Source organism: Helianthus annuus, chromosome 5 (assembly GCF_002127325.2).
Source record: "Helianthus annuus cultivar XRQ/B chromosome 5, HanXRQr2.0-SUNRISE, whole genome shotgun sequence".
NCBI classification, from domain to species: domain Eukaryota; kingdom Viridiplantae; phylum Streptophyta; class Magnoliopsida; order Asterales; family Asteraceae; genus Helianthus; species Helianthus annuus.
The window spans coordinates 38,940,014-38,967,355 of record NC_035437.2 but is presented as its reverse complement, the minus strand read 5'-3'; the positions used below and the strand labels follow the sequence as shown (position 1 = coordinate 38,967,355).

Sequence of the window (27,342 nt, the reverse complement as noted above, 5' to 3'; positions counted from 1 at the left end):
TGAGAGTTTTCATAACACGCATTTAGGACCTTTGGAAAACTAATGGCGAAACTCATTAAGGGTCCTCACTTAGAAACCGTGACTAACAACTCGGGCATACGCCATTATCTATATTGTCTGTGCTATTTTAATTATCCGAGCAGATAATCTACGTGGAACGAAACGCTAGTGTGCGAGTACACGTGAAACTTAAACTATACGTTAGCGGACGTTGAAATACATCACACACGACTTTCGAGGCAAGGCCTTTGGAAAACATGATTGAGCATGACAACAACGATGCTAACCCCGTCAGTGGGAGAACTACTGATCGAAAGCGGCAAATTGGCAAGTGATCCTGCAAACGACACGAATCACACTAAGGTACGCTTAAACAAGATTTCATAACGATCGATGCTTAGTCTAAAGAGACTCACAATTGTTGGCGCTGCAAAAGAAGTCACACATCTTTGCATTTCCCCTACTTCGTTATGGCGATTACGCTATGTTCGACATTCCATGGTAATGTCATGTAACAACCGGTCATCACACGAAATTCCAGGTAAGTTCCTTAAATTTCCTTTATTGAAATTCCGACTTTTGCATCTAGTGAGTAGATTTTTGCATTTCTACTCCCCCTAATGGCCATTGCATCACGAAGATTTTATTTTATGATAATGAACACTTAATTGCTTCATTCTTGGCAAATTCTTACGCTACACATGCATTGTTTGCTACGCATGTGGTTTCACTTCGAATGGTTGTTTTGTCAACATCTCATATATTATTTCGCTATACTAAATCTTCGCATTGTATTCTAGACGACCCGTATTATTGCAAAATGTTGACTCTTTGGTATCGAGTCAACGGATTTCTTTGAAAACTCATTTTCTTTCGAGTGGTATACATGGTTTTTGTTGTAACCATGTCGAAACTTTTCTTATCGAGATACGAATTCATTGTTTGATTTTATTTCAGCCAAGTTCAATTGATTGAACTTGCTCGTAATATATATTCGATTCAAAATTCCATATGATGGATTGAGGCCATCATATTCGAAATAATCCCAACAAGCGCTTCATTTGCTTTGAACCATAACATGCTTGTTTGGTCTTCGACTTCATTGAATCGTTTTCTTTGATCACGATCACCTTGTGGTGGCGTTTTCACAAGTTTGAAGCTTGCGCTAATCTCTTTGCTTAACTCATGTACGGATTTAATTATTTATTTAGTTGTTTATTGATATTAAATCCGCTTTGTTAATTATCATGTTAAAACAGTCTTAATACAATCGTGTGTTAAGATAATGGTATACAAGTTCATGTCATATTTCGGTGTGCCTCTTAACGGATCTTTCATCATCGAACGAACATTTTGGTGATATTCATTGCTTTTCATCTTTACTCGAAAACATTATTTATTTGTTCCATTATCAATTGAAAATCTCATGATGTTTGTTTGGAACAAACATTCACATTTATTTTGTTGAGCCCTTCATCTGATTTCATACACGGTGATACTTGTTCGGTCATCGCTATTATTGAATTGTTTCATTCAATACGACACCTTGTGGTGTCGGTATAAACTTGTAGTTTGGGCTAATCATGATCGAGCGTTTCATGCAAAACACGGTGATACTTGTTCGGTCACCGCTATTATCGAATTATTTCATTCACTACGACACCTTGTGGTGTCGGTATAAACTTGTAGCTTGTGCTAATCACGATCAGCCGTTTCATTGGAAATTATTTATGTTTTTCGTTTGACACATCGTTTGAATAGTCTTAATGCAATTATGTATTAAGACGATGATACACCAGGTTCGGTTGTATTTCGTTTCGGTGTATCCTTGCAACTTGGTAATGTCAACACTTTAATTTTATTCATTTAACGGTTCGATTGTTGATAAATCATTTTTATGACTCTATTTATTTGAACTTGTTAAACTCGAGTTTCAATCATACAACAACCAACACCAGTTTCTGTTGGAGTGAATTCTATTGTTTCAAAAATTGTTTTGCAGTTTGTGAAATTTCATTTGGAATTCCATTGGTTGAATTTCCTCTTTTGCTGAACTCTTTCAACTTGGTCGCATTGATGATAGTATCACTATGCTTCGTTTACTTGACATCGATTTCTGTAACAAACTCAGCTTGGGTTCTTATTGATGCAAAGTATCTCTACACTCCCTTAATCTGAATAAGTCTTGATTCGATTATGCGTTCATTCACTTTGTAATTGTTCAGACTTACCTTGGAACAACATAACTATGAGGAGATAACATAGTCTAAATTTCGAGGACGAAATTTCTGCAACGGGGGGAGAATGTGACAACCGGTAATTAACGGCTTCTAATTACGCAGGTAACAAACGTTTAAGCTGATAATAAATAGTGTTTAAGGAACGAGTTAACTTAATTAGGCTATTGGAATGCCTAGGGACGCTTATCGGACGTTAAAGTGCGAGTTTGGTGATTTTTGGGAAACCTGCTAAACGTTAAACGAATACGAACTGACACCGTACAAAATACTGACAACGCCGACGAATACAAACTTTTTACATATAATTTATATTTAAAGATTTTGTTTTGTGAAATATTCATGCTTTCGAACGTCATAAAACGCGAGCGCGAATGAAAAACGCGGAAACAGGAACACACCGACAATCAACGACGAAACGGAAGCATCGGACACTTATATTTATTTCAAAATGGAAATATTATGATGTATTTAGCTCCATAGTCAAATTTTACTATCCATAGATTAAATCGGATCGAAAAACAGACTTAAACGGCGAACGACGCCTTTCACGCGTTGTTTTACCCAACCGACGAACGGGTGCGCCAACGACGAGTACCGATAGAATTTTTACATACATATGACCCTAGAATTATATCTAACGATAATTTACAACGATCTACACAGTTTACGCGATTTTAACGCAACTAACGGACGTACACAACAAACCACGACTACCGACAAGATTTTAAGTATTTTCGACCATAATATTACATTCTACAACAGTCCACGAAGTTCGGGTTCAGAAATGGGCTTCGAAACACGTATCGGGCCGCGTGAAGCGGGCTTGTGGGCCTGGGGCCCAAGGCCCAAGCCCACTAAACTAACTCTATGTATAAATAAGAAGTAAACCCTAACTTTCCCTCCATTTTTGTAAATCACCTGCGCACACAAGCACAGTACCCACCTCCTCTCTCCTTGATCCAGAAATTGAAACCTTATCACCAGACACCCTCTCATCTCTCTCTCGTTTTTAAGTATGGCGAAACACAGGAGGAGCCGGCAAGTGGAGACGGCTGACGAGCTTCTCCGGCGACCCTCTGGTTGTTGTTTTTCTCCGACTAACCCCCCCCCCATACCAGAACACATACACGCATCGCAGGTCAGAAATGGAGCCGACGAGGTTTTACCGGCAACGTTTAAGGCGACGCACGAAGGTGATGACCGAGCCATAACGGCCGGAAAACATAAGGGAGACCACCACCACAGCGGCGACGCGGTGGTGGGTGGTGGTGGCAGACAGGTATTCGGGCGAGGGTTCTACTATTGTTCTCCTATAAATAATTCCGGTAAACCCACTGTTCTCTTTTATTTTTAAAAGGATGATGATTGTTCACTGAAGATGATGATGAAACGACTGATGTTGAAGATGTTGAGGATCGGCTTGAGTTTTGGTTCGGGTTACAGACTCCGATTCGGGTCAGGAAATCAACCAAGTCAAACATCTGTTTCGGTCAACTCATGGTTTGGTTTTGGTCTCGGTTTAGGCTTCGGGTTGGACTCGGATGGAATTCGGGTGTTACGGTTCACTCGGTTGAGACTCGGTTCAGGCAAAGACAGTCACAGTAGGTCAACAAGCAGGTTCGGGTCTCGGCTCGTATCTCGGTTAAGTTTTGAGCTCAGTCAAGCAGATCAAAGAAAGTCAACATCAGTCAAACTCAGTTTCGGCTCGGGTCAGAATTGGTCAACAGGATCGGCTCGGTCAACGTGGTCAGGTTCAGTTTTGGTGCGGTGCGAGTCGACTTGGTCAAACCAAGTCAACTCGGTCAAACCTGGTCAACGTGAGTCAACCCAGTTGACTCGGTCAACTCGAAGGACCCGGTAAAGTTTTAAGCGTAGCGAATTAGTTTACGTTAGACTTTATATAGTTAAACGCGAAACCGAGCTCGACCGATACTCTAGCGCTTAGTTACGTTTTATTTTGGTCATATTGATAAAATTTTCGATATATATTGCTTGAATTGATTGAAGTATTGTTAAATTTTGACAAAAGACAACAACTTGAGTTGTCGGGTTATTCCAAAACAGAGGAAACTCTGTCCGATTTTTCCTAAAAATCCAAAATACGGAACGTATATTGTTATAAAAACGACATATATCGGAATTCAAAGTATCTTATAAAAATGAATATAATTGTATACTTATTTTTAGCAACATTTTATAACATATCAAACGAGAGGCGAGATTATAATATTCGCCTAAAACGAGTTACAAGTGACGAAACTCGCTATTTATACAAAACAAACATAGTCATTCATGCTTATTTCAAAACTTCGATAATCGAAAACTTTGTAGACTTCTACAAAATAAATTTACTTGTTATATATTCATTTCAAACGTCGTTACGTCATGTATTTTTATAAGATAAATATAGTGTTATATTTATTTCCAACGTTGGAGTTCGGAATTTATATTTTGATTGTTTAATCTTCGGTAATCATATAATATAAATATACTTATTTGTATTTCTTTCAATCGTCTAGAATCCGAATTCTTCTAAAATGAATATATTTGTTACATACGTTTCAAAAGTCAAGTTTTCGAATATACATAAATGTATATATTTATTTTCTTCCATCCTACGAAAACTACAATAGTATATTACCGAATCACTTACGACATTTTGCATACATACCACTTCATCTACGACTTTTATCGCGGCGACTAGCACAACTTCGCGTATATATGTTTGATTATATACATAAAAATAAGTATAAATCTTATAACACTCGAAAACTAAGTCGATCTCGAATAACTATAGAATGGCAATTCTAAGCCAAGATAACACTACCTTAGAGTCGTTTAGTTAACGACTCGGTAGAGCTCGGACACGTAGTTTGACTATGTTGTTTTATTAGAAAACTTATAAATATTCCTTCGTAGGAATGTCGTAGTTGCACGCTAGCTAAATACACGTTCTTGGAACAACACTACGGAATCACGCTAAGCTAGCATTGCACAGGAATGTCAAGGTGAGTTCATAACCCCACATTTTACGGTTTTACATTTTTATAAATGTTTTCGGGGGTGGAAAGACATGCAACTTTTTGCAAAAGCAACCACTATTTTAATGAAGGAAAACACATATTTATAAACCATGTTGCAAATGAATTTCAACGAACTTGAAAGGTTTACGAATGGTTTATACTAAACATACCGGTTTTACATAACAAACACGTATTTTCGCAAACGTGCATGATTTTCATGACTAGTGACGGGAATGTCCTAGTTACTATAACGGGACTGTGTTGGTCTGGGTACGAACAACGAGACAACCCAATGGATTTATGTCCCCCTTTTTTCTTTTGAAATACATATTAACCAGGGTATGATTAAGCTATGGAATGAACTCTTAGATCATGTGAGCATAGGCTGTAACTGAGGTGCCATTAATCCTTTTGAGGACCAAGGAACAAAGGTTAGATCTAATGGGTACGGGCGAGCCCCACTCACGGTCCATGGGTGACCACTTAGAGTGCTGTTGTGTCCAGCGTCGAGAGTTCGACACTAAAAATTGCCTACGCGGGTTGAGTACCTCCTATGTCGTCGCATATATTAATGTCCTCGCGAAACATTAATGATCAACATGTTCATAGACGCTTTACATACCAACTTACAACACTAAAACTTTCAAATGTTTTTAATATTCATTTGACGCAAACTCATGATACATGTATTTACAAACCCTAACAACGCTTTCAACTTATGTACAAATAAGAGGACGTGTTAGTCCTGCTTACAAAGACTCTCGTGGGCTAGACTCACAACTTTTATATATCATGCCGAGAAAATGATTTTTCTATATTTTCTCAACAACTTTTAAACCGGTTATCAAAAAGATTTGTTTAAAATCTTGTTAAAACAAACTATGAACTCGCTCAACTTTATGTTGACTTTTCGCATGTTCTTTCTCAGGTTGCATTTTCAAAACTATGGAACGGTTGGAATAGGAGAACCCACGGGATTTCGAGTACTTAGCGGGCGTTCATTGTTTAGAAGTCTTAGCTTTTTGCTTCCGCTGTGCAATGAAGATACCGGTCCAGTCACGCCAGCTCTGATATTTCGGGGTGTGACAAATCTAGTAGCCATTATAATCATTTACATTATATGGATCAAAATATATAATAACCTATTAAGATAATTAGTTGGTAATTGTTGATGGACCATATTACCCTTATTAACTAATTAGGTTTCCTCCTGGGTGCTTATATAAGGAGAATTATGTGGAGGTTAAGGGGTTACTCAGTTACACAACTACACACACCCCATTAGCCATAACATCATAATTTCGACCTCCTCTCCTAACCGATACCCTTTTCGGTTTTCTTAGCCACCATCATCAGTCAGCACCCTAAGGAGGAACCAGATCAAGCTGACAATCATGTCAAACACTGTTGCTGCGTCTCCATCTGGATTCTCTGTTGGCCTGTACTGCTGCAATCAGGTATGTTTTAATGTTTTCCTTCATGTAGAAACAGAACTGAACCAACATGAAGATCATACGAATCATGCTTCTAAAAACTTGACTAAACGCTTTTAGATTAGAACAAAAAATGACATTTGAAATAGACTAAGAGAATTTAGTCCTTCATCACATTTTTTCAATAGACTTTTATTAAACTCTGACTTTATAACACGCTCTGGATTTAGTGAGGAAATGAGATTAAACCTTTTATAATAAAGACTATAATGAATTTGGCAATCACTTACGACACTAGTTCCACAAATGTCTAGATTAAAGCAGTATCAATTCTTTAATATTTGGTAAGGTATTGGAGCATCTGTTCAATAATGATTGATTAAGATTATTCTCTAAATTTTTCTTAGAATTATATAGCTATTCACTTAAAATTATACAATAAGAAAAACAAATGCATGCCTTTTGACATTTGGTGGAGAGGAGTAGGGCTGTAAATGAACCGAACGAACACGAATAAGGCCTTATTCGTGTTCGTTCGTTAAGGAAATAAATGTGTTTACAAACGGTTCATGAACACTTACCGAACGAGATTTTATGTTCGTGTTCGTTCATTAAGGAAATGAGCGTGTTCTCGAACGGTTCACGAACACAAACAAATTTGGCAAACTCGACGAAGGATAAAGATAGATGGCCCAGAGAGTAGCACTCGAACTTGAATCCCTTATTGTGGAACGGAGGTCGATCGTATTCGTGGATGTAAATAATGAGAAATGAAAGGGAAATGATGCATAAACAAGGTGAAAGTGGGTTTCCTAGTTTAATTGCTTGGGAAATAAAATAAATAAAAGTTTAATAATATAAAAAATACAAATAAAATATAAGAAAGTACAAAAATCTTCAATAAAAACACAAACATACGAACATAAACGAACGCAAATCAACGAATGTTCACGAATACGTTCACGAACACCTTACCGAACGTTCACGAACACAATCGAACGAACGAGACCTCTGTTCATGTTCGTTCATTTAACTAATCGAACGAAATTTCTTGTTCATGTTCGTTCGTTTATTAAACGAACGAATATAAACGAACTTTCCGCCGAACGGTTCACGAACTGTTCGCTGAACGTTCGGTTCGTTTACAGCCCTAGAGAGGAGGTAAATTACTTTACCTTCTTTTTAAAGTAAAATAATTAAATAAATGTTATCACTCACTCACTCATATAAGACATAATATAATTAATTTTTTTTTGGGGTTTAAGATCAAGATATCTCATTCATACTTGTTAAGTTACATTAAAACAGAATGTAGACGGGCAACAAGCTGCGCCGCCACCCTTTCTGAATAACTATATTAAATTAATATTTTAAATATAGTTATTCCCTAGAACATATTAAGAAGCCATCCATAAGACGTTAAGATGGTGTTTGTTTTTTGGAAGAAGAGCTTCCTGGCCTCTTCTGTCTGCACCGTGCAGACGCGGGAAGAGGTTTAGGTGCTGTAGAGTGTTTGTTTTTTTTTTTTCGAGAAGTGCTTTTTACCTCTCCTCAACCTCTTCTTGGCACCACCTCCACCTCCACCTCCACCCCTGCTCCGCCACCACCACCACCCCTGCTCCGCCACCACCACCCCTGCTCCGCCACCACCACCTCCACCTCTGCAAACCCTAATCGACCTCTGCAAACCCTAATCGACCACCACCTCCACCTCTGCAAACCCTAATCGACCTCTGCAAACCCTAATAGACCTCCACCTCCGAAACAAACCCCCCAAATCGGTCAGAAACAAAACCCCCAAATCGACCTCCACCTCCGAAACCCAAAATCGATGGCGGTGATGATGATGGCGGTGGTGAAGTGGTGGTGATGATGGCGGTGGTGATGATGACGGTGGTGAAGTGGTGGTGATGATGGCGGTGGTGAAGATGACGGTGGTGAAGTGGTGGCGGTGGTGAAGATGGCGGTGGTGATGATGACGGTGGTGAAGTGGTGGCGGTGGTGAAGATGACGGTGGTGAAGTGGTGGCGGTGGTGATGATGGCGGTGGTGATGATGACGGTGGTGAAGTGGTGGCGGTGGTGAAGATGGCGGTGGTAGAGAGAGAGTAGAGAGAGAGTAGAGAGAGATCTGTGTGTGTTTGTGTGTGAAGAGGTTTTATATAAAAAAAAACAAACCCTCTTCTCCTTGCAGACTGAAGACATTTGGTCCACCTCTTCTCCTGCAGATGCCTGCAGATGTGGCCTGCAGCAGAAGAGGTTTTCCAGCAGAAAAAACAAACAGCACCTAAGAGACCCTTCTAGGAGCAACATTGGAAGAAGGCGTCTGTGAAAGGAATTTTATTCTACAAGATAGGCTGGGGCGGGTTCTGTGAGAGGGAAGGGGATAGAGCTAGATCCGTGGAGGGAGAAAAGGGAAGAAGTACAGTCGACGTGGAGGCCGGTTAGATCGCTCATTCCAGTCTACCTCACATATGAATTTATTAGATTTCGTTATCAAGGAAAAAAATAAAACTACAAACTTTTTGACTATACTAAAGATTGTTTTTCATAAAGAAAAAAGAGTTATAATAAATATGATTGTAATGCTCATTTATTGTTACATTAATTATAAATAAATATAAATTCATAGGACCGTTGAAGAGCCGTGTTGATTACCTATGTTTGGTTAGGCTTTTTGGATCAACAAAATTGAATCTTTGCATCAAAAAGTAAACAACCCAAACCCCCAAAAAACAAAACACAAACAGTTACCACCACACAATCTCTTTTTCGATTTTATTTCTGACATAAAGACAAAACAACAGACAGTTACAACTTACAAGAATCATCCATCTTTGTTTTATGTTTCAATTTACCCTTTCTTTCTTTCTTTTTTACTTTCTTTACAATAATCTGTTCTTCTTTTCAAGTTACAAAGGGTGGAATCATCGAGTAGATAGATTCTAGGGTTCTTATTTGAATTGGGGTTTCAAGATTTATGTTAAAAGTTGAGTGATTGGAGGTTGGTGAGTCGCTAATCATCTGGGTGTTGCGTGGATTTTACTTCTGGATGTTGTTTGACTTGCAGGTAAAAGGGTTTTCAATGCATACCAACTGTTTGTGAAATTGTCTGTGTGAAGATTTTGCATATGTTCTTGTTGTTTAAGTTGATCCAATCCTGTATAACAAGTGGACTAGAAATTTGTTTGAATGTTTGTATACAAGATACATGGTTTTTTGCAGGAAGTTAGTCATTAGTCATTAATCATTCATATTTAATTATTAATACCGAGTTTATAAGTTCTTTTATGCTTATTTTGTATAATCCTCATGAAATTTCTCATTTTTTGCTTATATAAATCTTGCTTGAAGCTTAATATTTATTCTCTGTCATATCTACTATGAAACTTGAAGTGGGTTCTCGATAGTTTGAAATGCCGAAAATGTGATGAACATGGATGATGTATATGCTTATTAGTGGCAAAAATTTAACAAATAATCGTCACCATTACTTGCTGTTTTCTGATTTCTTGTTTTGATGATGGATCTTCAGCACCAAACCTATGATAAAAAAGCGACATAAATTCGAAAATGGCGGCAGAAACAAGCACAGCGTTAAAAGAAGCGCTTTACGCTCAACAACAACTTTTGCAAAAACTTTACAATGAGTTAGAAGTAGAAAGAGACGCCTCTGCTACAGCAGCGAGCGAAGCATTAGCTATGATATTACGTCTTCAAGGAGAAAAAGCGGGTGTAAAAATGGAATCCGAGCATTATAAAAGGCTAGCGGAGGAGAAAATGTATCATGCTGAAGAATCTATGGAAATATTCGAAGAATTAATTCACCAAAAAGAAATGGAAATCGCTAATTTGGATTATCAACTTCAAGCCTATAGATACAAACTATCAAGCTTAGGGCTTGAAGATATTGATTTGTTGCAACTAAATGAAAAGGAAACGAGCCCCGAAAGTCTTTCGAGGAGAAACTCTGCACCGCCAAAACTTCTGAAATTGGCTTATTTGAAAAGGAATAGATCAGCAAGCCCGGATTCTGATATGGTTCCGAAAACTGTTGAGGAAATTGAACGGTTGGATGAAAGTCATCAAACTTCGGATTCCGAGAAACAAACGGAGGGGATTAACTCGTACTGGGATCAAATTCGGAAGTTGGATAAGATAGTTGAAGAGATGGGTAAATCGTGTCAACTTAACGAATCGGAAAATGAGATGATTTTAGATACGTGTAATGTGCGTGTGCATGATGTGTTTGAAGTCCCTGAAACCAATGAAGATCTTGCGAGTCATGAAAAGCAGGTGAAAGATATCGGGAAATCAATCTTGGAAGGTGGATATAACGTCGAAAAACCGGCAACCTTTGTAGAAGATCATATGAAGTCATTTGAAAAAACATTGTTTTTGCATAAAAAAGATAAGGAGGTGTTTTTGCCTAAAGATAATATCGTTGTTGATTGTCGCATGGCCGTTGATGTTGTAGAAGGTGAAGGGTCATCTCAACGAGTGAATACAACAACGGAGATAACAGAGGGTGGCGTAAGATCTCAAGAACGCGTTACAGGACGGGAAGAAGAGATGTTGAGATTGTTACATGAGATAAACAAGAAATTAGATTGTATACAGGCTCAAACTAAAAGTGGAAAAATCGAAAAAACGAAACCGTCTCCAAACTATGACTTGCCCATGCTTCAACTCCAAGAGGTATTTTTAGTTTTTACATTTTCTTATTTTACCTTTCTTAGTTTTGGTAATGAGTATTATGTTTGTTGTAATGTATATACAGGCAATGCTGCATTTTTGGCTCTGATGTGGATAACCAACTTACTAATTATTGATGCTACCTTGTAAGTGTTTTTGTTTCTAACTAAGAGGTTTGGTGTGTATGGTGAGTAATTGGTGTGATTTGATTGATTGGTAGCTATGTACATTTGTATGTACTTTACATATATATACCTGTATAGAAAAAGTCTGGAATGTATTTGGACAACTGGACTTGAAGTTGTAACAAGTAATGAAAGTAACCTAGTGATGGTGGTGGTGGATTTTGTGAACCGCTGTGTTGCAACAAACCTTTGTATTTAAGGTGACTCGTGTTTGGATACATAATTGTAAAATAGGCGAATAAATTACCAATGCTAGGTAACCGTTAAAGCAGAAAGTTGTAAAAGTGTTTTTAACGACATAAGTCACACGTCTATATGGGATCTGAACCAAGATTCTGTTGAAAGGTACCGTGGATGCCGCTAGGTCAAATTCCAGTGTTTCTAAGGAACATATAGCTCTTTGTTGATCACTCGACTGTTGACAAACTAACTAGATTTTCCTCTTATATGGTTCTTCTATACAAAGTATTGGTCACTTGAAGTAGATGCGCCGACCAAAAAGAAATTTGGTTGGAAAATCGATTATCTGGTCGCCTGTTAGCCACGATCCTGATGGCAGTGATCTTGATGCAAGGAAAGGCATGCGGTTGTACAATGATTGGTGGGATGGATATATTGCGAGTAGCTAGAGTTGGGATAAGTAAAGCAAGCGTACGAGATGGTTGGAGTTGTTTTTGCTAGGTTTAGATGTTCAGTGAGAACAACAAAAAGCGAACTAAAATTTCGGGGCCCTTTTAATACAAAAGTTCCGAGTGAGTTGGTTAACGGGTTGGGCGTCTAGTAGATATGGTTCAAGCATGCAACAAAGCTGAATAATTTAGTTTACAAAAACAATACACAAGAAATATCATAGAGGGCATCAACAAATGAAATAGTTGATGCTAATGAATAATGTGTCATGCATGATGCATCTTTTGTGAATTGACATTTGACACTATTTGAATAAAGTGGCCCATCAAGTTGATTTTGAAGATGTTCACTTTCTTTCTTGATAAGCTGGCCCATCATGTTGATTTTGAAGATCACTTTTTTCCTGATAAAGACACACATGACACATCAGAGGTAAGTTAATTGCCTTTTAGGTGCGTTAAGGTGAAAAACAAGTTCAGTGGTGTCCTTTAGAAGTATGATGTGATTAGTGAGTGGGTGTGACAAAGCCGTTCTAAAAAGAAAGTTGTGTCCTTAAAATACGCACGATAGATTAATTTGCACCACTATAAGAAATTTAATACGCTAAATATTAAGAAGCAATTGCATGCATGATCGGGTGGTTCCGTTGGTGGCACGATGATACTCCAGTGTTCCGTTAGTGATCCAATTTTGCTGTTAAAAAAAATATATTCGGGTTGATGGTTTAAAGTTTAAGTTTCATTTATACCATTGCTGTTTCCTTTCTTACACGAGTATGATGGCCGTTCATATAAAACCTTCCTGCTGCAGCCTCGACGACTTACTTTGACAAACAAACAAACAAAAATCATCACACATTCACAATGACACCTTCGGGTAATCTCGGTTGGACCTATTTAAACACAACTATGTGGTTTGACAACTTTCACAATACCAAAGTCGCTATGGCATTTACACAAAGGTCTTCTCCGTATAGATTAAAAGATCGCAACAGAAGCATATATACATAGGCATTATTGCCTAGTGGAGATAGATATGATCAGGTGGTTCCGTCTCAGTGATTCAAATTTGCCGTTCAAAAAAAAAAAAGAAAAAAAAACTACTTACACATTTATAAAAAAATATCTTCATCTACAGTCATGGTTGGTGAATCTTTGTTTAAAATGCAGATGACAATCTACAGCCAGTAAGCCAAACAAAAACGTGAACAAGCAGCAACAATAGAGATGCAACTATTTATCAAGTTCAATGCAAACAGACGTAACGAAAATTGGAAACAAAAACTGGAAACAAAACCAACTAAATTGATAAATATCTAAAACTATAATCAGTAAGCTTGATAAAATCGGCCTTGACCTGCACACCCAGGTCTAAGCTCTTTGATTTTAGGTTCGTTGAAATGCTCTCTTTTTCGTTCTTTGCAATTTCAACGAACCAAAAACCATTTGCTAAAACCCTAAAATCAATTTGGGGCCTCTTAAATATAAGGATCCAAAGCAAAAGCTTATTTTTATCCACACTTGGGCTGGTCCTAGGAGAACATGTTACTTCTGTTAGGTTTTAGTGAGAGGGGCTAGTAGCTCATAGGGTTCCAACGTCTATTATGAGCGACTAGCGGTGGAGGCTAGGGTTTCCAACAGATGTTTGAGCAGTTGCATACAGCGGCTAGGATTTAAAAGTGCATAACGCAACCCAGCCTTTCATGGCAACTAAGGTTTACTGGCCATTATTTTAGTTATTTTGTTAACGCGAATAGAAACAGATAAAGTAATTAAGATTCAGAAACATGATTGTCTAATAAATACGATGTTAATTTGATACATTGTTTGATAAAGATTTAAACATAAGACTAATGTTTGGCTTCAATCGCTAAGCCGCAAATTTGGAAGGTTATCCAAGTTAAGTTCAATCAAACCAAACATTTGCAGCAGCAAACAAATTAATCATACAAGAGGATCCTGCTGAAGCAGATTCAAGAAAGCTGCTACCATAATCAAATGCCTTGTGGCCAAAACTAATCAAGAACAAAAAAGGATGTTGAACAAACTTCAAAAGACTTTTAAACACTATTACAACTTCAGTGTTCAAATCACAATGTCAACCAAAGAACTGCATAAAAACAGAAAGAAGTGGCTGCATAAACTTTGAACATGTTGTTAAACACATCATACCACTACAAGTAAAACGCTAACATGTATAGACTATGATCAATGAGAGTATCATCTGAGTCATAAAAAGCGTAGCTGAGACGTTCCTAGGTGCAAGGGTCTAGGCTTCGGAATCGATGAGTCGATGGTTGTACATTCACCTGAGGCACGCCTTGTGTGCATGGGAAGCTTTTGTGCCTAAGGATGTTGTACATATAATTAATTTAACTTATTTACATATTAAATCATATACATGGTTTATTTATATCTAAGTTTTACACACGTAAAGTGCGATGATAGAAACCTATAAGAAAAAAGAACAGCAAGCCTCATGTACTGATGTACCTAAACAGAGTATTGTACACCATACTTGCAAACATAACAAAGCAGAGATGATTGGCCGGCCCTGAGATTTCATGTACCCTGTTCAAGCTCGAAAAAACGTGCCCTCACGCCTTAACGAAATTGGGTATTGGGCTCACTAAAGGTCTAAACCTAATGTCAATGGGCTAATAACTAATCTAAACCATAAGAATAGTTTTGTAATAGTTTTGTAAGTAGGCCTATGTTGGTGTTTGTATGGGTATACCCTATTAAAAAAATATATTTTACATATACATATCGGGTTTTTTCATAAAATAAAGTGTCCTTCGAAATATCGGGCCCCAGGGCTGGCCTAACTCTTGCAAAAAAGACCACACAATACAGATCTAATGTGTATATCATATAAACCCTATGCAAAATACAGTAAAAAACATACACAATCAATATCCACAAAGAGATTAAACTTCAATCAACACACAAATCCAACTCCAATACATGATCAAACCCAGTGCATACAATTGAGTATATCAAAATCATAAGATTAGGGTTCTAAATACACATACCAACCCCCTCACCGCACCAAAAATCAGATATGAATATTAGTATTAACCTAGCTCGTCGATGCTCCGTCATCCTCCTTCTTCGATCCGCCACAATCATGATCATGATCATGATCATGACAATCTTCATCGTCGCTGGTATCTTCATCGAAGGGTTTTTCTTTGTGAAAGATGCAGCATTTCTTGGAGCTTTTCTTCTGCATGAATTCGTTATCGACGGTACCTTCTTTCCACGTCACCTTCTTCTTCCTAGGGTTGAGGGTTAGCGTTAGGGTTGTTGTTTGCGACGGAGCTGGTGGTTCTAGGGTTATGGTGGTGGTTGCTGTTGTTGTTGTTGATGATGTTGTTGCTGATTGTCTTGTAGGTCTTGACATTTGAGAAATGAGAATTCTAGGGTTTGATGTGTGTTAGGATTTGGGGATATTTGATTTGATCTTTCACATAGCATGATGTATAATTGAATTTGTAAAATTTTAGTCCTTATAGTAAGAGTTGTTATGTTTTGACCACCATAGTTTTTGATGGAGAAGTGAGATTACTTTTTTCCTTTTTGAGTCTCTGTAAGTTGTAAAGTCGCCAGGCGCTCTTTGGTTGAATTTGAGAGTACTCAGCCTAGACGGATAGTACTTGGGAAGTACTTAGCATGGATGAAGAGTACTTAGGCCTCGGCAGCCTACCTTGTAGGGAGTAGCGGCCTTCAAGACCTTGTACAACCTGAGTCCATGTGGGTAAATCTATAACCGTTTGAGTCCAAATCTTTAGCAGAGTAATTCTAACAAAGTTAAAATTGGTCTCAAACGATTATAGATTTACCCACCATGTACTCAAGGCGTGAAAGTTTTTTATTTTAGACGCAAGTGGTTAAAATCACTGAAACACAGGAACTTAAAAAGTAATTTACTTTTTTTTAGAAGATTAGTTGGTTTGTCCTGTTTAAAGCTTCAAATTTAAGTGATAGATCGGGATATCAATGTGTTCTCATAAAGTTGGAGATGAACATACTTGAACCGCTTACATTTGTCGCAGGGTAAACCACAGCCTCTTCTGGCTTCCTGACTGATTCTACCATAGAGGCTAACAAATCCTAATTGATTCTACCATAGAGGCTAACAAATCCTAATTGGAGGGATTTGAAAATCACCGTTAACACTGTGATGTACGTCTGAGATACTCCTTTGTTCCATAACCCTAAGGCTATTTACAATTATACAATTAAGAATTTTAAGAACAATTCTAACGTAGCGAAGTACTAACTTGGACCCAAATTTGTGTGGATTATGCCATTACATCTTAGGAAAACTCTAATCCCACCCCGCACATGGACAACTCTCAAGTCACACCCTATACATAGACAACCAGTTTTCACAATTTACCACTTATGCTTTTTGCAATTTAGCACGTTAACATGTCTTCACCTTTTTTCAACCACACAATTTACCACTTATATTTTTAGCACTTATATTTTTAGCAATTTAGCACGTTAACTTGTCTTCACCTTTTTTTTCAACCACACAATTTTCCACTTATGTTTTAGCAATTTAGCACGTTAACATATCTTCACCTTTTTTTCAACCACACAATACTAGCAATTACCACAAAACAAGTTGGATAAATTACACTTTTCGTCCTTTATCTTTGTATCGGACTTCAATGGATATCCTTTAACTTCAATAATTACAATCACAATCCTTTATTTGTAAAACCCATTACAACTTACATCCTTTAACACTAACCTAGTTAAATTTAAAAGTTAAGTCATATCATGTGAGGGCATTTATGTCTTTTACACTCAAATAAAAAAACATAAAAAATAACAACTAAACCAAAAAATTAAAAAAACAAAATAAAATAGGGTAAATTACTTTTTGAGTCCCTGTGTTATATGAGTTTTAACCATTTGAGTCCAAAAGCAAAAAGTTTAACGACCTTAGTCCCTATAAGCATTTTCTTTAACCATTTGAGTCCAAATTTCTAACACTGTTAGAATTTTTTGGTTAATTATTGTTAAATGACCAAAATACCATTATAATTAAAAAACTAAAAAAATTCTCTCTCTTATCCCATCTCTTTCTCTCTCTTAATTCTCACCTTCATCTCTCCCTCTCATCTTACTTTCTCTCTCTACACCACCATCAACAGCACCACCGTCACCACCACAGCCACAACCACCGCCGTCTCCAACCACCACCTCAACCAAAAACCTCCCGTAGTTCAAGACGGCAAAATACAGATTTGGATCCACGTTTTCTGCATCACCTTCAACTTGTTATCAAGTGCATGTTTTATTAATTCTGAATGGAGATTCTTTTCAACTTTCAGGATTATAGTATTGATGGTTTCTTGTTCTGTTCCCTATAAATTAATACACAATTTGTGAAATGTCGATGCACACCTTTCTTGATTTGTTAAAATTTCCTTGTAAACAAATCACCATTTCTGCCATTACAGCAGTTGAAAAGTGTTCCAAATTAAATTACAATTTAGGATATAAAAAGTTGAACATAAAATGACCATACCAACGGCAATGGATGCTAACTTTAAGCTCCATTTTTAACTTTAACTACCACCACAGCCACAACCACAACCACTACCACCGTCTCCAACCACCACCACAACCACCACCGTCTTCAACCACCACCTCAACCAAGGGTGGAAGCACAACGAAGTTAGTGGCAAAGTACAGACCCACTGTCCCGATTTTGTCAGTGGTGGTCCCTGTTTTGTCGACCGACTCGTTTGACTGGACCTGTAGTGACAAGGCACCACCTAGGCAGAGTCTTGTGTACAGGGGATTGGTTCCGCTTCTTGCTGAGGGCTCGGCTAAGGCTACTGATACTGAATCTACTGAGGTGATTTTGGAAGCGGCTTTAAAGTCGGCAACTGCGAGAGGGCTTCAGAAATTAGGGTTTCTTTTTCTAGGGTTTCATTGAAATTTTGTTGGATAGGTGGAGAGAGAGAGGCGACGGTGACATTCTCCGGTTGTCGGCGTGGTGGTTGACGGTGCGGTGGAGATGGTGGTGGTGCAGTGGTGATTGACGGTGCTGTGGAGATGGTGTTGGTGCAGTGGAGATGGTGGTGGTGCAGTGGTGGTGCGATAGTGTTAATGGTGGTGGTAGGGGCTAGATGAGAGAGAGAGAGAGAGAGAGAGAGAGAGAGATAAGGAGGGATGGTGTGTGTACAGGTAGGTGTCTTGTGTGTGCAGGTGTAAATAACAATATATATAATTTATTTTATATATAATATTAAAATATTTATGCATTAAAGACTTGTTTCTTATACTTTTGTGCATATAAGACTTATACTTTGTGTGTAAATGACCAAATTACCCTTGTAGTTAACAAACTTTGTGGATGAAGTTAGAAATTTGGACTCAAATAGTTAAAGAAAATGCTTATAGGGACTCAGGTCGTTAAACTTTTTGTTTTTGGACTCAATTAGTTAAAACCTATAAAACACAGGGACTCAAAAAGTAATTTACCCAATAAAATATAAATACTGACATAAAAACATAGATCATTGTCTACCTCATCTCTCCCTCTCTACATCATCTCTGTTTCTCCAACTCCCTCCACTTGTTCTCCAAAATCAAATTTGGCATGAATATCATTCTCTGTGCAGACCAAAGATTTAGGCATGTTTGGCTAAGCTTTTTGAAAAGAGCTTATTGACTTATTAACTTTTTGAAAAATCAGTATGGAGTGACTTTTTGGAAAAGTCACTTTTCCCCCTCACATACACCCTCATTGCCAAACACTATTTTAGAGCTTATGACTTTTCAAAAAGCCAATAACTCAATAAGTTGTTTCAAAAAGCTTAGCCAAACATGCCCTTAAAATCAATTAAGAGTCAAATGCTTGGTTGGTCCCTGTGGTTTGCAAAAATTTCATACTTGGTCCTAGTGGTTTACTAATTACACGCGTGGTCCCAAAAGTTGTCAAAAATGAACTCGGTTGGTCCCCTGACCTAACCTCTGTTAAGTTTTCTAGTTAAGTCCATGTTAAATGCCCAAAATACCCTTACTTATTAACAAAACCCACCAAATTATATAAGTTTTTACAGGTCTCTCTTCTCAAACAAGCAGCACAACCACAACCACTCACCACCACCACCATCTCATCTCCACCCCCGAACACCCACCATCACCATCTCACTTCCGCCACTTCTCACCTCCACCCCTGAACACCAAAACACCCAACAACACCGAAACCCACGAACACCGGATCTGCGGGCTCCGACGAGAAACACCACCGGAAAAACGGTTCCTTCAGTATATCCGCTAAACTTCATGTTGAGCGTTTGGGCTTCTGATGAATAACTGGTGATTAAAGGTACTAGCTTTAGAAAAGTCAACAGAAGGCAGATGGGTTGACTTTTGTATCGAAGCATACACGGTTGTCTAGTGCTAAAGAAGCATTTACCGTCACCATTAAGAAAGTCGACCAGGACCTTCAACAAAATGAACATAAATAAAAATCAGTTATAAACAACATATTGTATTACAAAGCTGGATCTGCGGGCTCCGACGAGAAACACTCACCAACACCTCTGTAATCAACGCCAGAATCCAATTTGACAACAACAGGTCTGCCTCGAATGGATTTGAGAAAATCAGATGGGATTTTGGTTGTTGATGAACCTTTCTTTGCAGCTGCTACTGTCCCGCTCATTCTTAATCAGATTCGGTACAGTTTGAATTTCCAGTCGAAGAGAGAAAAACAGTGACGAACGACCAGAACTGATTTAGGGTTTTCATGTGGCATAAATTTTGAAGTTTTGTGACGACTGACCAACATCGTGTCTCCTGTATATGCCGATGTAAATGGTGAATGGGGATATGAGAAATATGGGGTAGTGGGTGAAGAAGAAACAGGGGTAGTTTTGGGTGGAGAAGAAACAAAGATTTTAAGAGAGGTTGAGAAAGATTAGAAGTGGGTCATCTTCTTTATATATCTTCTTTATTTCTTTTAATTGTTAAAGGGTAATATAGTAATTTCACACATAGTTAACTGAGAAATTTAACAGAGGTTAGGTTAGGGGACCAACCGAGTTCATTTTTGACAACTTTTGGGACCACGCGTGTAATTAGTAAACCACTAGGACCAAGTATGAAATTTTTGCAAACCACAGGGACTAACCAAGCATTTAACTCATCAATTAATTTTCTCGGAATTTATGTCAGGGGTGGATGATGATTTTTTTTCTTTTTTTGGACTGAAAGCTTGAATGCTTCTGTTAAGCTTCTTGCTAAATGCAGAAGTTTGTACATATGTTTGGTTTCGAATAAAATGAAGCCATTAAAAAAAACATATTTCACGACATTAAGAATTTGAATTTACGAAATAAAAAGAACAGAGAGAGGGAAACGAAAAGCAAGTATGAGAGAGAGAGAAAGGGGAACAGTGGTGAAGTGTAGGCTTCCGATGGAGCAAAAATCTGGCGAAACAAAAGCAGATCTAAAACTCTGTTGCAGATCTGCGCCACAGTTAAAGGCAGTGCAATGAAGGGATGGGTTTGACGGAAGTTTCATGTGGTAGCTGTTGTGGTGGTGGTGGGATTCGATGGGGGTGGTGGTGGCTGTCTTCACGGTGGCGGTGGTTGTGGGTTGTTGGTGGTGAATGTGAAAAAGAAGAACAATGACAAAAGGTTAGGGTTTTATTCATAAATATACAATTAAATAAAATGGTGGTGTAAAAATGACCGAAATACCCTCATGTGCCTTGCACATGAACAAAGTTAACTGATAAATTTAACCGGATTAGTACTAAAGGATGTAAGATGTAATGAGTTTTACAAATAAAGAACTGTGACTGTAATTAATAAAGTTAAAGGTCATCCATTGCATTCTGATAGAAACATAAAGGACGAAAAATGTAATTTACCCAAACAAGTTTAAACCAACATCATCATTGCTTATTGCTTTTTGCTTTAAGTTAAACATGAGTATAAGTTAAGTATCGCAAACATGCAACCTTTCAATTTGATGATATATTCCACATAGCCAGTTGCTTGATTTTTACGAAAATCATAAAAGTGCATTATGTTTTGAAACTTCTATGGACTTAAAATGACCACCACAATTTTCCACTATAATCTTTTCTATATTTTAGCAACGTAAAAGCTTGTTTTTTTTTTTTTTTTTTTTTTTTGAACGAACAACCAAAACTTTATATAAAAACAAACCAAGCCTGCTAGCCAAAGACTAGCACATGTACACCAAACGTAAAAGCTTGTATGTAGGGTTAAAAAGCATTATTAGATTCTTGTTGGATTTTGTATACTTATTAATAACTAGTTTAGTTTCCCATATTTATATAAAGTTTAAAGCTATAACTAAATAAGATAACATATTAATGTAAATAAGTGAGAAATATATACAATATATTAGAATTCACAAAACATATAAAAAATTCATGAATCTCTAAATATATCCTTACATACAACATTGACTATTTTATTTGTAATATTGTCGTCTCTATAAACATTGTCGGTAGTACAAACTGCAAGATAATAAAAATGGTTAGAGTGTTAGACACAAAAAAATTCCAAAACACGTTATATATCATACCATTTACAATGTCATATAAATGAGTTATTTCATTATAACGGTCATCACCTACATAAGAATTAGCCATTTTTATAGGTTTGTAATTTCATGTGTGTTTTATATTTTAATGAAAATAAATCGTGGATAATAAAAAAAAAAACTTGCATTACTATTAATGTGAAATATTTCCCTTTAAATGTTTTTTTCTTATGATATTTATCCCGGATAAAACATAAATATGTAAATAATTTAAATACATGTAAACAAAAAAAAATATTTTTTCCTTCGCATGAATGGTAAATAAGAATCAAGCTAACAAATCATTAAACTATTATTTCCAGATTTTTTCTATATATTCGTAACAAAAAATTATTTTCTATAATTTTTATTTAGATTTGCAAAATAATATTTAGATATGTTTAAACTCTTATTTCCCATTTTTGCTATTTATTCGTAACATAAATTATTTTTTTTATAATTTTTATTTGAATATAATTTGAAAAATAATATTTAGATTAACTAAACTTTAATGTGTTTAATTGAGTCTGGTCTATATCTTCCTGTGATACATTGTGTCATATCTTTGAAAAATATAGTTATGTAAGTACGATAACAATTTTTAATTTTAAATTTTGTCATACCGTTGAAAAATCTAATTATCTAAGTATGACAACAATATTTGAATTTTAAATCTAGAAGTTTATTGAAACCGTGATTTATGTATTATAAGATTTAATATTGAATAATTGTTTCTCTTATGAAATTTAAAGGATTTCATTTCAAATTCAAATAATAAATTTTAATATTAAAGTAGGATAAAATTTAATGTTAATTTATTATTTAATTCATATAAGATAAGTATGAATTGAGGCTAATAATTTAAATTAAATAATAATTATCTATAATTAAGTAATATTAAATGGTTTAGAATAATGACAAGTGTCCTTTTATTAGTTTCTATTATATAGTAAGATAAGATAAGATGTTGATAAGCCATTTTTAGGAAATTTCCTATGTGATTGAGAACAATAATTCCTATGAAGTATTAACTTGGACCCAAATTTGTTTGGGTTGTGTGATTACATCTTGAAGTCCCATCATATACATGGACAACTCTCAAGTCCCACCTTGAATGTGGACAATTCTCGAGTCTCACAATCTAGTTTTATGCTTTCACAACTTACCACTTATGTATTTAGACTAGAGGGTATGGAGAGCCTCATCCCCAAGGTGATGGGCCGCCACGTCATCATTATGTAAGCGGGGCCTAAAGGGGATGGACCTAAGGGGTGGGGGATGAACCCCTTTATATATATATATATATATATATATATATATATATATATATATATATATATATATATATATATATATATGTATGTATGTATAGCTGTTTGTGTGGGAGAGAGACGCGTCGAACACGGCTTGTGGAGGACGGAGACGACGGAATGGACCACAGGGGGCGGTGTAGAGGTGCGACGCCGGGCCTCGCCGGGCCAAAGCCACCTTTACCACTTTTCAGCTACACTATACCAGCATGTACGACAAAACATGTTTTAACCTATAACAAACATGTAACCTTTTGAATTTGATGATAAATTCCACATAGCCACTTGCTTAATTTTTATTGAAAACCATAAAAGTGCATTGTGTTTTGAAAATTTTACGGGGTTAAATTTACCATCGTAGTTTTCTACCATCACTAATATAAAAATCTCGAACATTTCAATTTTCCTTGAATGTGTCATTGAAAGATAAAGGATCTGTACTTATTTCATACTAGTATTATATTCCACACAGTTTATTTTCTAATTTATCAATTTTCGTTTTATTTTTGATTTTTTTTCTTAACCAAATTAATTTTTAGATGCTTATTTTTCACATATAATTAGTTATGATATTGTCATTTATAGTTGGGTTACAACTCAATTTGATTTAAATCTATTATGTGTAACTCATACTGATTTATACTGATTTATAATAAGCGTGTATAATTTTTTATAGGTTGAGTTAAGGTACAAAGCCTTTTTATCGTACAAAGCGTATGAAGCACCGATTCAAAATCATGCAAGACCAAAATCAGAATTACACACCGTTTGGTTTTGGTGGTGGGATATATTTTGCAATCTAGTTGCAACCTACCTCATTCACCTTCCCAGTCACCATTCCACATGAAACATCATCACTAACCTTCCCATCGACAACCATTGAACATCAACCACCACCAGCAACCCCTCGCTCCACCACCAGTTAACCACCTTCAGCCGCCATCGTTCACCACACTTGAAAACCATCCACCACCACCATCGTATCGAGAGTCACTACCACCTGCATAACCATCTACACCATTTACACCACCGTTTACCACCAACCACCAACTAACACCTTCACCATCCACCTTCCGACGAGGGGAAACTCATCGTAACAACATAACCCTAATACCGTCGCACCTCACCAATCACCATCTTCATTTAAATTACGCAATCTAATTGCACAACACCAAATTCAAGAACAAATTCAAAATTACGCATTACCAAATTCAAAATTACGCAATGAAATTACACACGACCAAATTCAAAATTACGCAATCATATTCAAATAGTTACGCTACACACTATGATAATTACGCAACCTATATACCCCTTCATATGTTTTGCACGTAAACAATCATTTGTTTTGAATCTTTTCTAATCTTTTACATAAAATTTTATGACTTGCAAAATAATTTGAAAATTCAAAATCATTCTCAACTAAACGGTAGGGGTGAGCAAAGTCCATTACCGACCCGACCTGCACCAAAAACCGAGTGTAATGAAATTATAGAGCCGGAAATTGACCCTAATAGAAAACACGGGTATCCATTCCAGTAGCATTCGGGCACATCGGATTTCACCAAAAAAAATCGAACCCAATTATCACTAACACTCTAAATTGATTTAATAGAAATCGCACAACGGAAATACGAATACTAAAATTCTTTACTTTATAAACGTTCTATCATACTTGGAAACCATTAAACTGACTCTTTTATGAGCATTACATTCTTCACTTAATCATCTTTATGTTTGAAATGACACATATTTAAGACTATGTGACCTACTCTCGTACAATCCGCGCTTTGAGTCGATCTTCGGTCGTATTACACCTCATATGGAAGACCCGTATAACCTGTAGTCACCATGCACCCCTGTCCTAGCCACATACACAAATAGAGCCATACATACATACATACATACCTACATCTATACGCATACATACATACCAATTAGACTCCATATATATACATATCTATTCCATCTATATGCATACTTTTATACAAGTTCCGTCCATCCACATGTGTTTTACATCCTAATACATGCATACATACAAGTCCTAGCCACATACACAAATAGAGCCATACATACATACCTACATACATTCTTAGTCTCCATACATGCTTACATACGAGTTCTATCCTTACTCGGGCCTCACAAAACTCTTTGGTAGGCTTGGAGTGCATTTAGGGAGCTTAACTGATGAAAAGTCTCTCCTCTAACAACAGTGAAAATATCGAATTCTTTCTTAATTAGATATGTTGTACTCTTTTGCATATCAACATTTCCTGGATATTTGTTATACACTGCCATCCATAATGACTGAGCAGTCTCTCGGTGTTGAAGTAGATGCAAAATATTGTCTTTAATCGATTGCTGAAGCATGTTATACATTTTCTTTTCCCTCAAATATAAAATTCTTTTTCAGCTTCTGGAATTTGTGATATTTTAATCCTCTCTCCACGTTCATTTCTGGAAATAAGATACTCGTCTTTAATTGCCATCCATGTGTAACACCTCGCAAAATCATGTCCAATATAGTATCGACACGTGTCATGGACTTTAAACGTGTAACGGATTGATTATGAGGGACTAAAGTTGACAAACGAAGAAAGTATATGTATACAAGGATTCAAAGTGTCAACATTTGATAATTTTTCCTTTCAACAACCCTACACGATGTTTATACCCTTAAACGAATGAATCATGAAGCGTATGAAACCGTTTGTGGAGGAAAGTGAAAGTTTACAAGACGCGAGGGTTAAATGTGTCAATATGTTTAATTAATACCTCTGAGTGACCTTTTTACAAACCCAGATCCTTGTAACGATTAATTATGCTCCCAAGAATAAGTGATAAAAATTTCACAAGGTTTCGATATTATATGAGGAAAATACGTTAACTTTCGTAATTAAGGGGTTAAAAGCGTCAACGAGGCAAAACTTGTGTTTTCGGTTATCGTTTAACGAAACCGGACCTAACGATGTTTGGTTATATCTCATAGATCCTAAAAGCATAAGTTTTATGGGTTAAATGTGCTTAAAATGAAGGATATGAGGTTTTAAAAGTCCAGGGGTCAAATCTGCCAAGTTTCAAACTTGTTTGGCTTGTGACCATGATGGTGGCGCTGCGCCACCACAAAAGCCTTCTGCCGTCGCGTGATGCGACAGCCTGATCTGGACAGAATTCTTGCACAGCTGCAAGTTTCAGCAAGTCATTTTCTTCAATTAAGCTTTAACCTGATTCTATGGGTTCTTTGATGGTTTTAAAAACCACTAGACACCTGTATGATCAAGATTACACTTGGGGGACACTTGCTTTGATCTTAGAGCATCCAAAAAACTATATAAAGGGGTAAGTTTGGCAGCCATTTGCACTCACAAGTTCAAAATTCATACTCTCAAACTTGCTCTCAAGATTTGGAGTGTTTGAACTCATTCTCTGGAGCATCCTACTTTGGAAGGAAGCTCTCTTAGTCTTAATCTTCGTGCTAAGGACTCTTGTAAGTGTGCTTAGCCTCTGTAATTAAGTTTTCATTAGTATAAAGACCGAAAGTCAAAGATATCGTAAATACGCTTTGACTTTGTGATTAATCACTAACGCTCCAGCCATTAGTTGAATTGAAAATGGCTATGAGTTGGTAATTATGTGGGTAATAAACCCTTAAAAGGGCACCCCACTGATTATCACTCTAACTTGGTCAATTGTCAGGTCAAACTTAATATTAAAAAGTCAACAGAAAGCTATTTTTGCAAATAAATCCATAACTAGTAATGTAGAAGTTATGGAATATGTTTTAACATTAAATAACTTGGTAATTAAAATAAGAACATGTTTGGACATGTTCAACCCGACAATTCCGAGTTTAGGCTCGGTTCGGAACTGAAAGTCGCAAAAGTAGACTTTTGCTTTGACTTTCAGTTCTGACCCGATTTAGTTTGTTTTAGATATGCCTTAAGGTTTCTTTAGGACCATGTTATAAGTTAGTAAAACCCTCTGAGGTTATACTACATGGTTCCTTATTTATCCGATTCATTTGCATGTTTCCGTTAAATGCTTAATTGTTGACCATTATGCCCTTTTGATATAAAAACGAGATTTTTGAAAATGTGAGAGAACAAAAACCTTTATTACTAATATGTAAGTATGTCCTAAAAGTTTGACATTAGTTTATGGTCTAAAATGAGAGTTATGCTCAATATCGTAAATGCAGGCCTTTTTATTAATTAAACAACATATTTGATATAAAT

At 36.6% G+C, this 27,342-nt stretch overlaps 2 protein-coding genes and 1 long non-coding RNA gene across 3 annotated transcripts; 2 read left to right on the top strand and 1 right to left on the bottom strand.

Annotated features, from left to right (window-relative positions):
* The first annotated feature begins 3,858 nt into the window (after positions 1–3,858).
* LOC118492472 lies at positions 3,859–6,247 on the top strand. The gene is made up of 3 exons (XR_004893898.1): positions 3,859–4,097; positions 5,160–5,248; positions 6,192–6,247. It is a non-coding gene; the product is annotated as an uncharacterized LOC118492472 (long non-coding RNA).
* A 3,148-nt stretch (positions 6,248–9,395) lies between these two features.
* LOC110940594 (probable myosin-binding protein 6) lies at positions 9,396–11,760 on the top strand. The gene is made up of 3 exons (XM_022182144.2): positions 9,396–9,764; positions 10,230–11,392; positions 11,475–11,760. The coding sequence occupies exons 2-3, from the start codon at positions 10,268–10,270 to the stop codon at positions 11,496–11,498; spliced, it is 1,149 nt and encodes a 382-aa protein (XP_022037836.1). The 5' UTR covers positions 9,396–9,764; positions 10,230–10,267; the 3' UTR covers positions 11,499–11,760.
* A 3,525-nt stretch (positions 11,761–15,285) lies between these two features.
* On the bottom strand, positions 15,286–15,609 carry LOC110943148 (protein phosphatase 1 regulatory subunit INH3). The gene has a single exon (XM_022184904.1). It carries the CDS (start codon positions 15,607–15,609, stop codon positions 15,286–15,288), a length of 324 nt encoding a protein of 107 aa, XP_022040596.1.
* Positions 15,610–27,342: the final 11,733 nt, after the last annotated feature.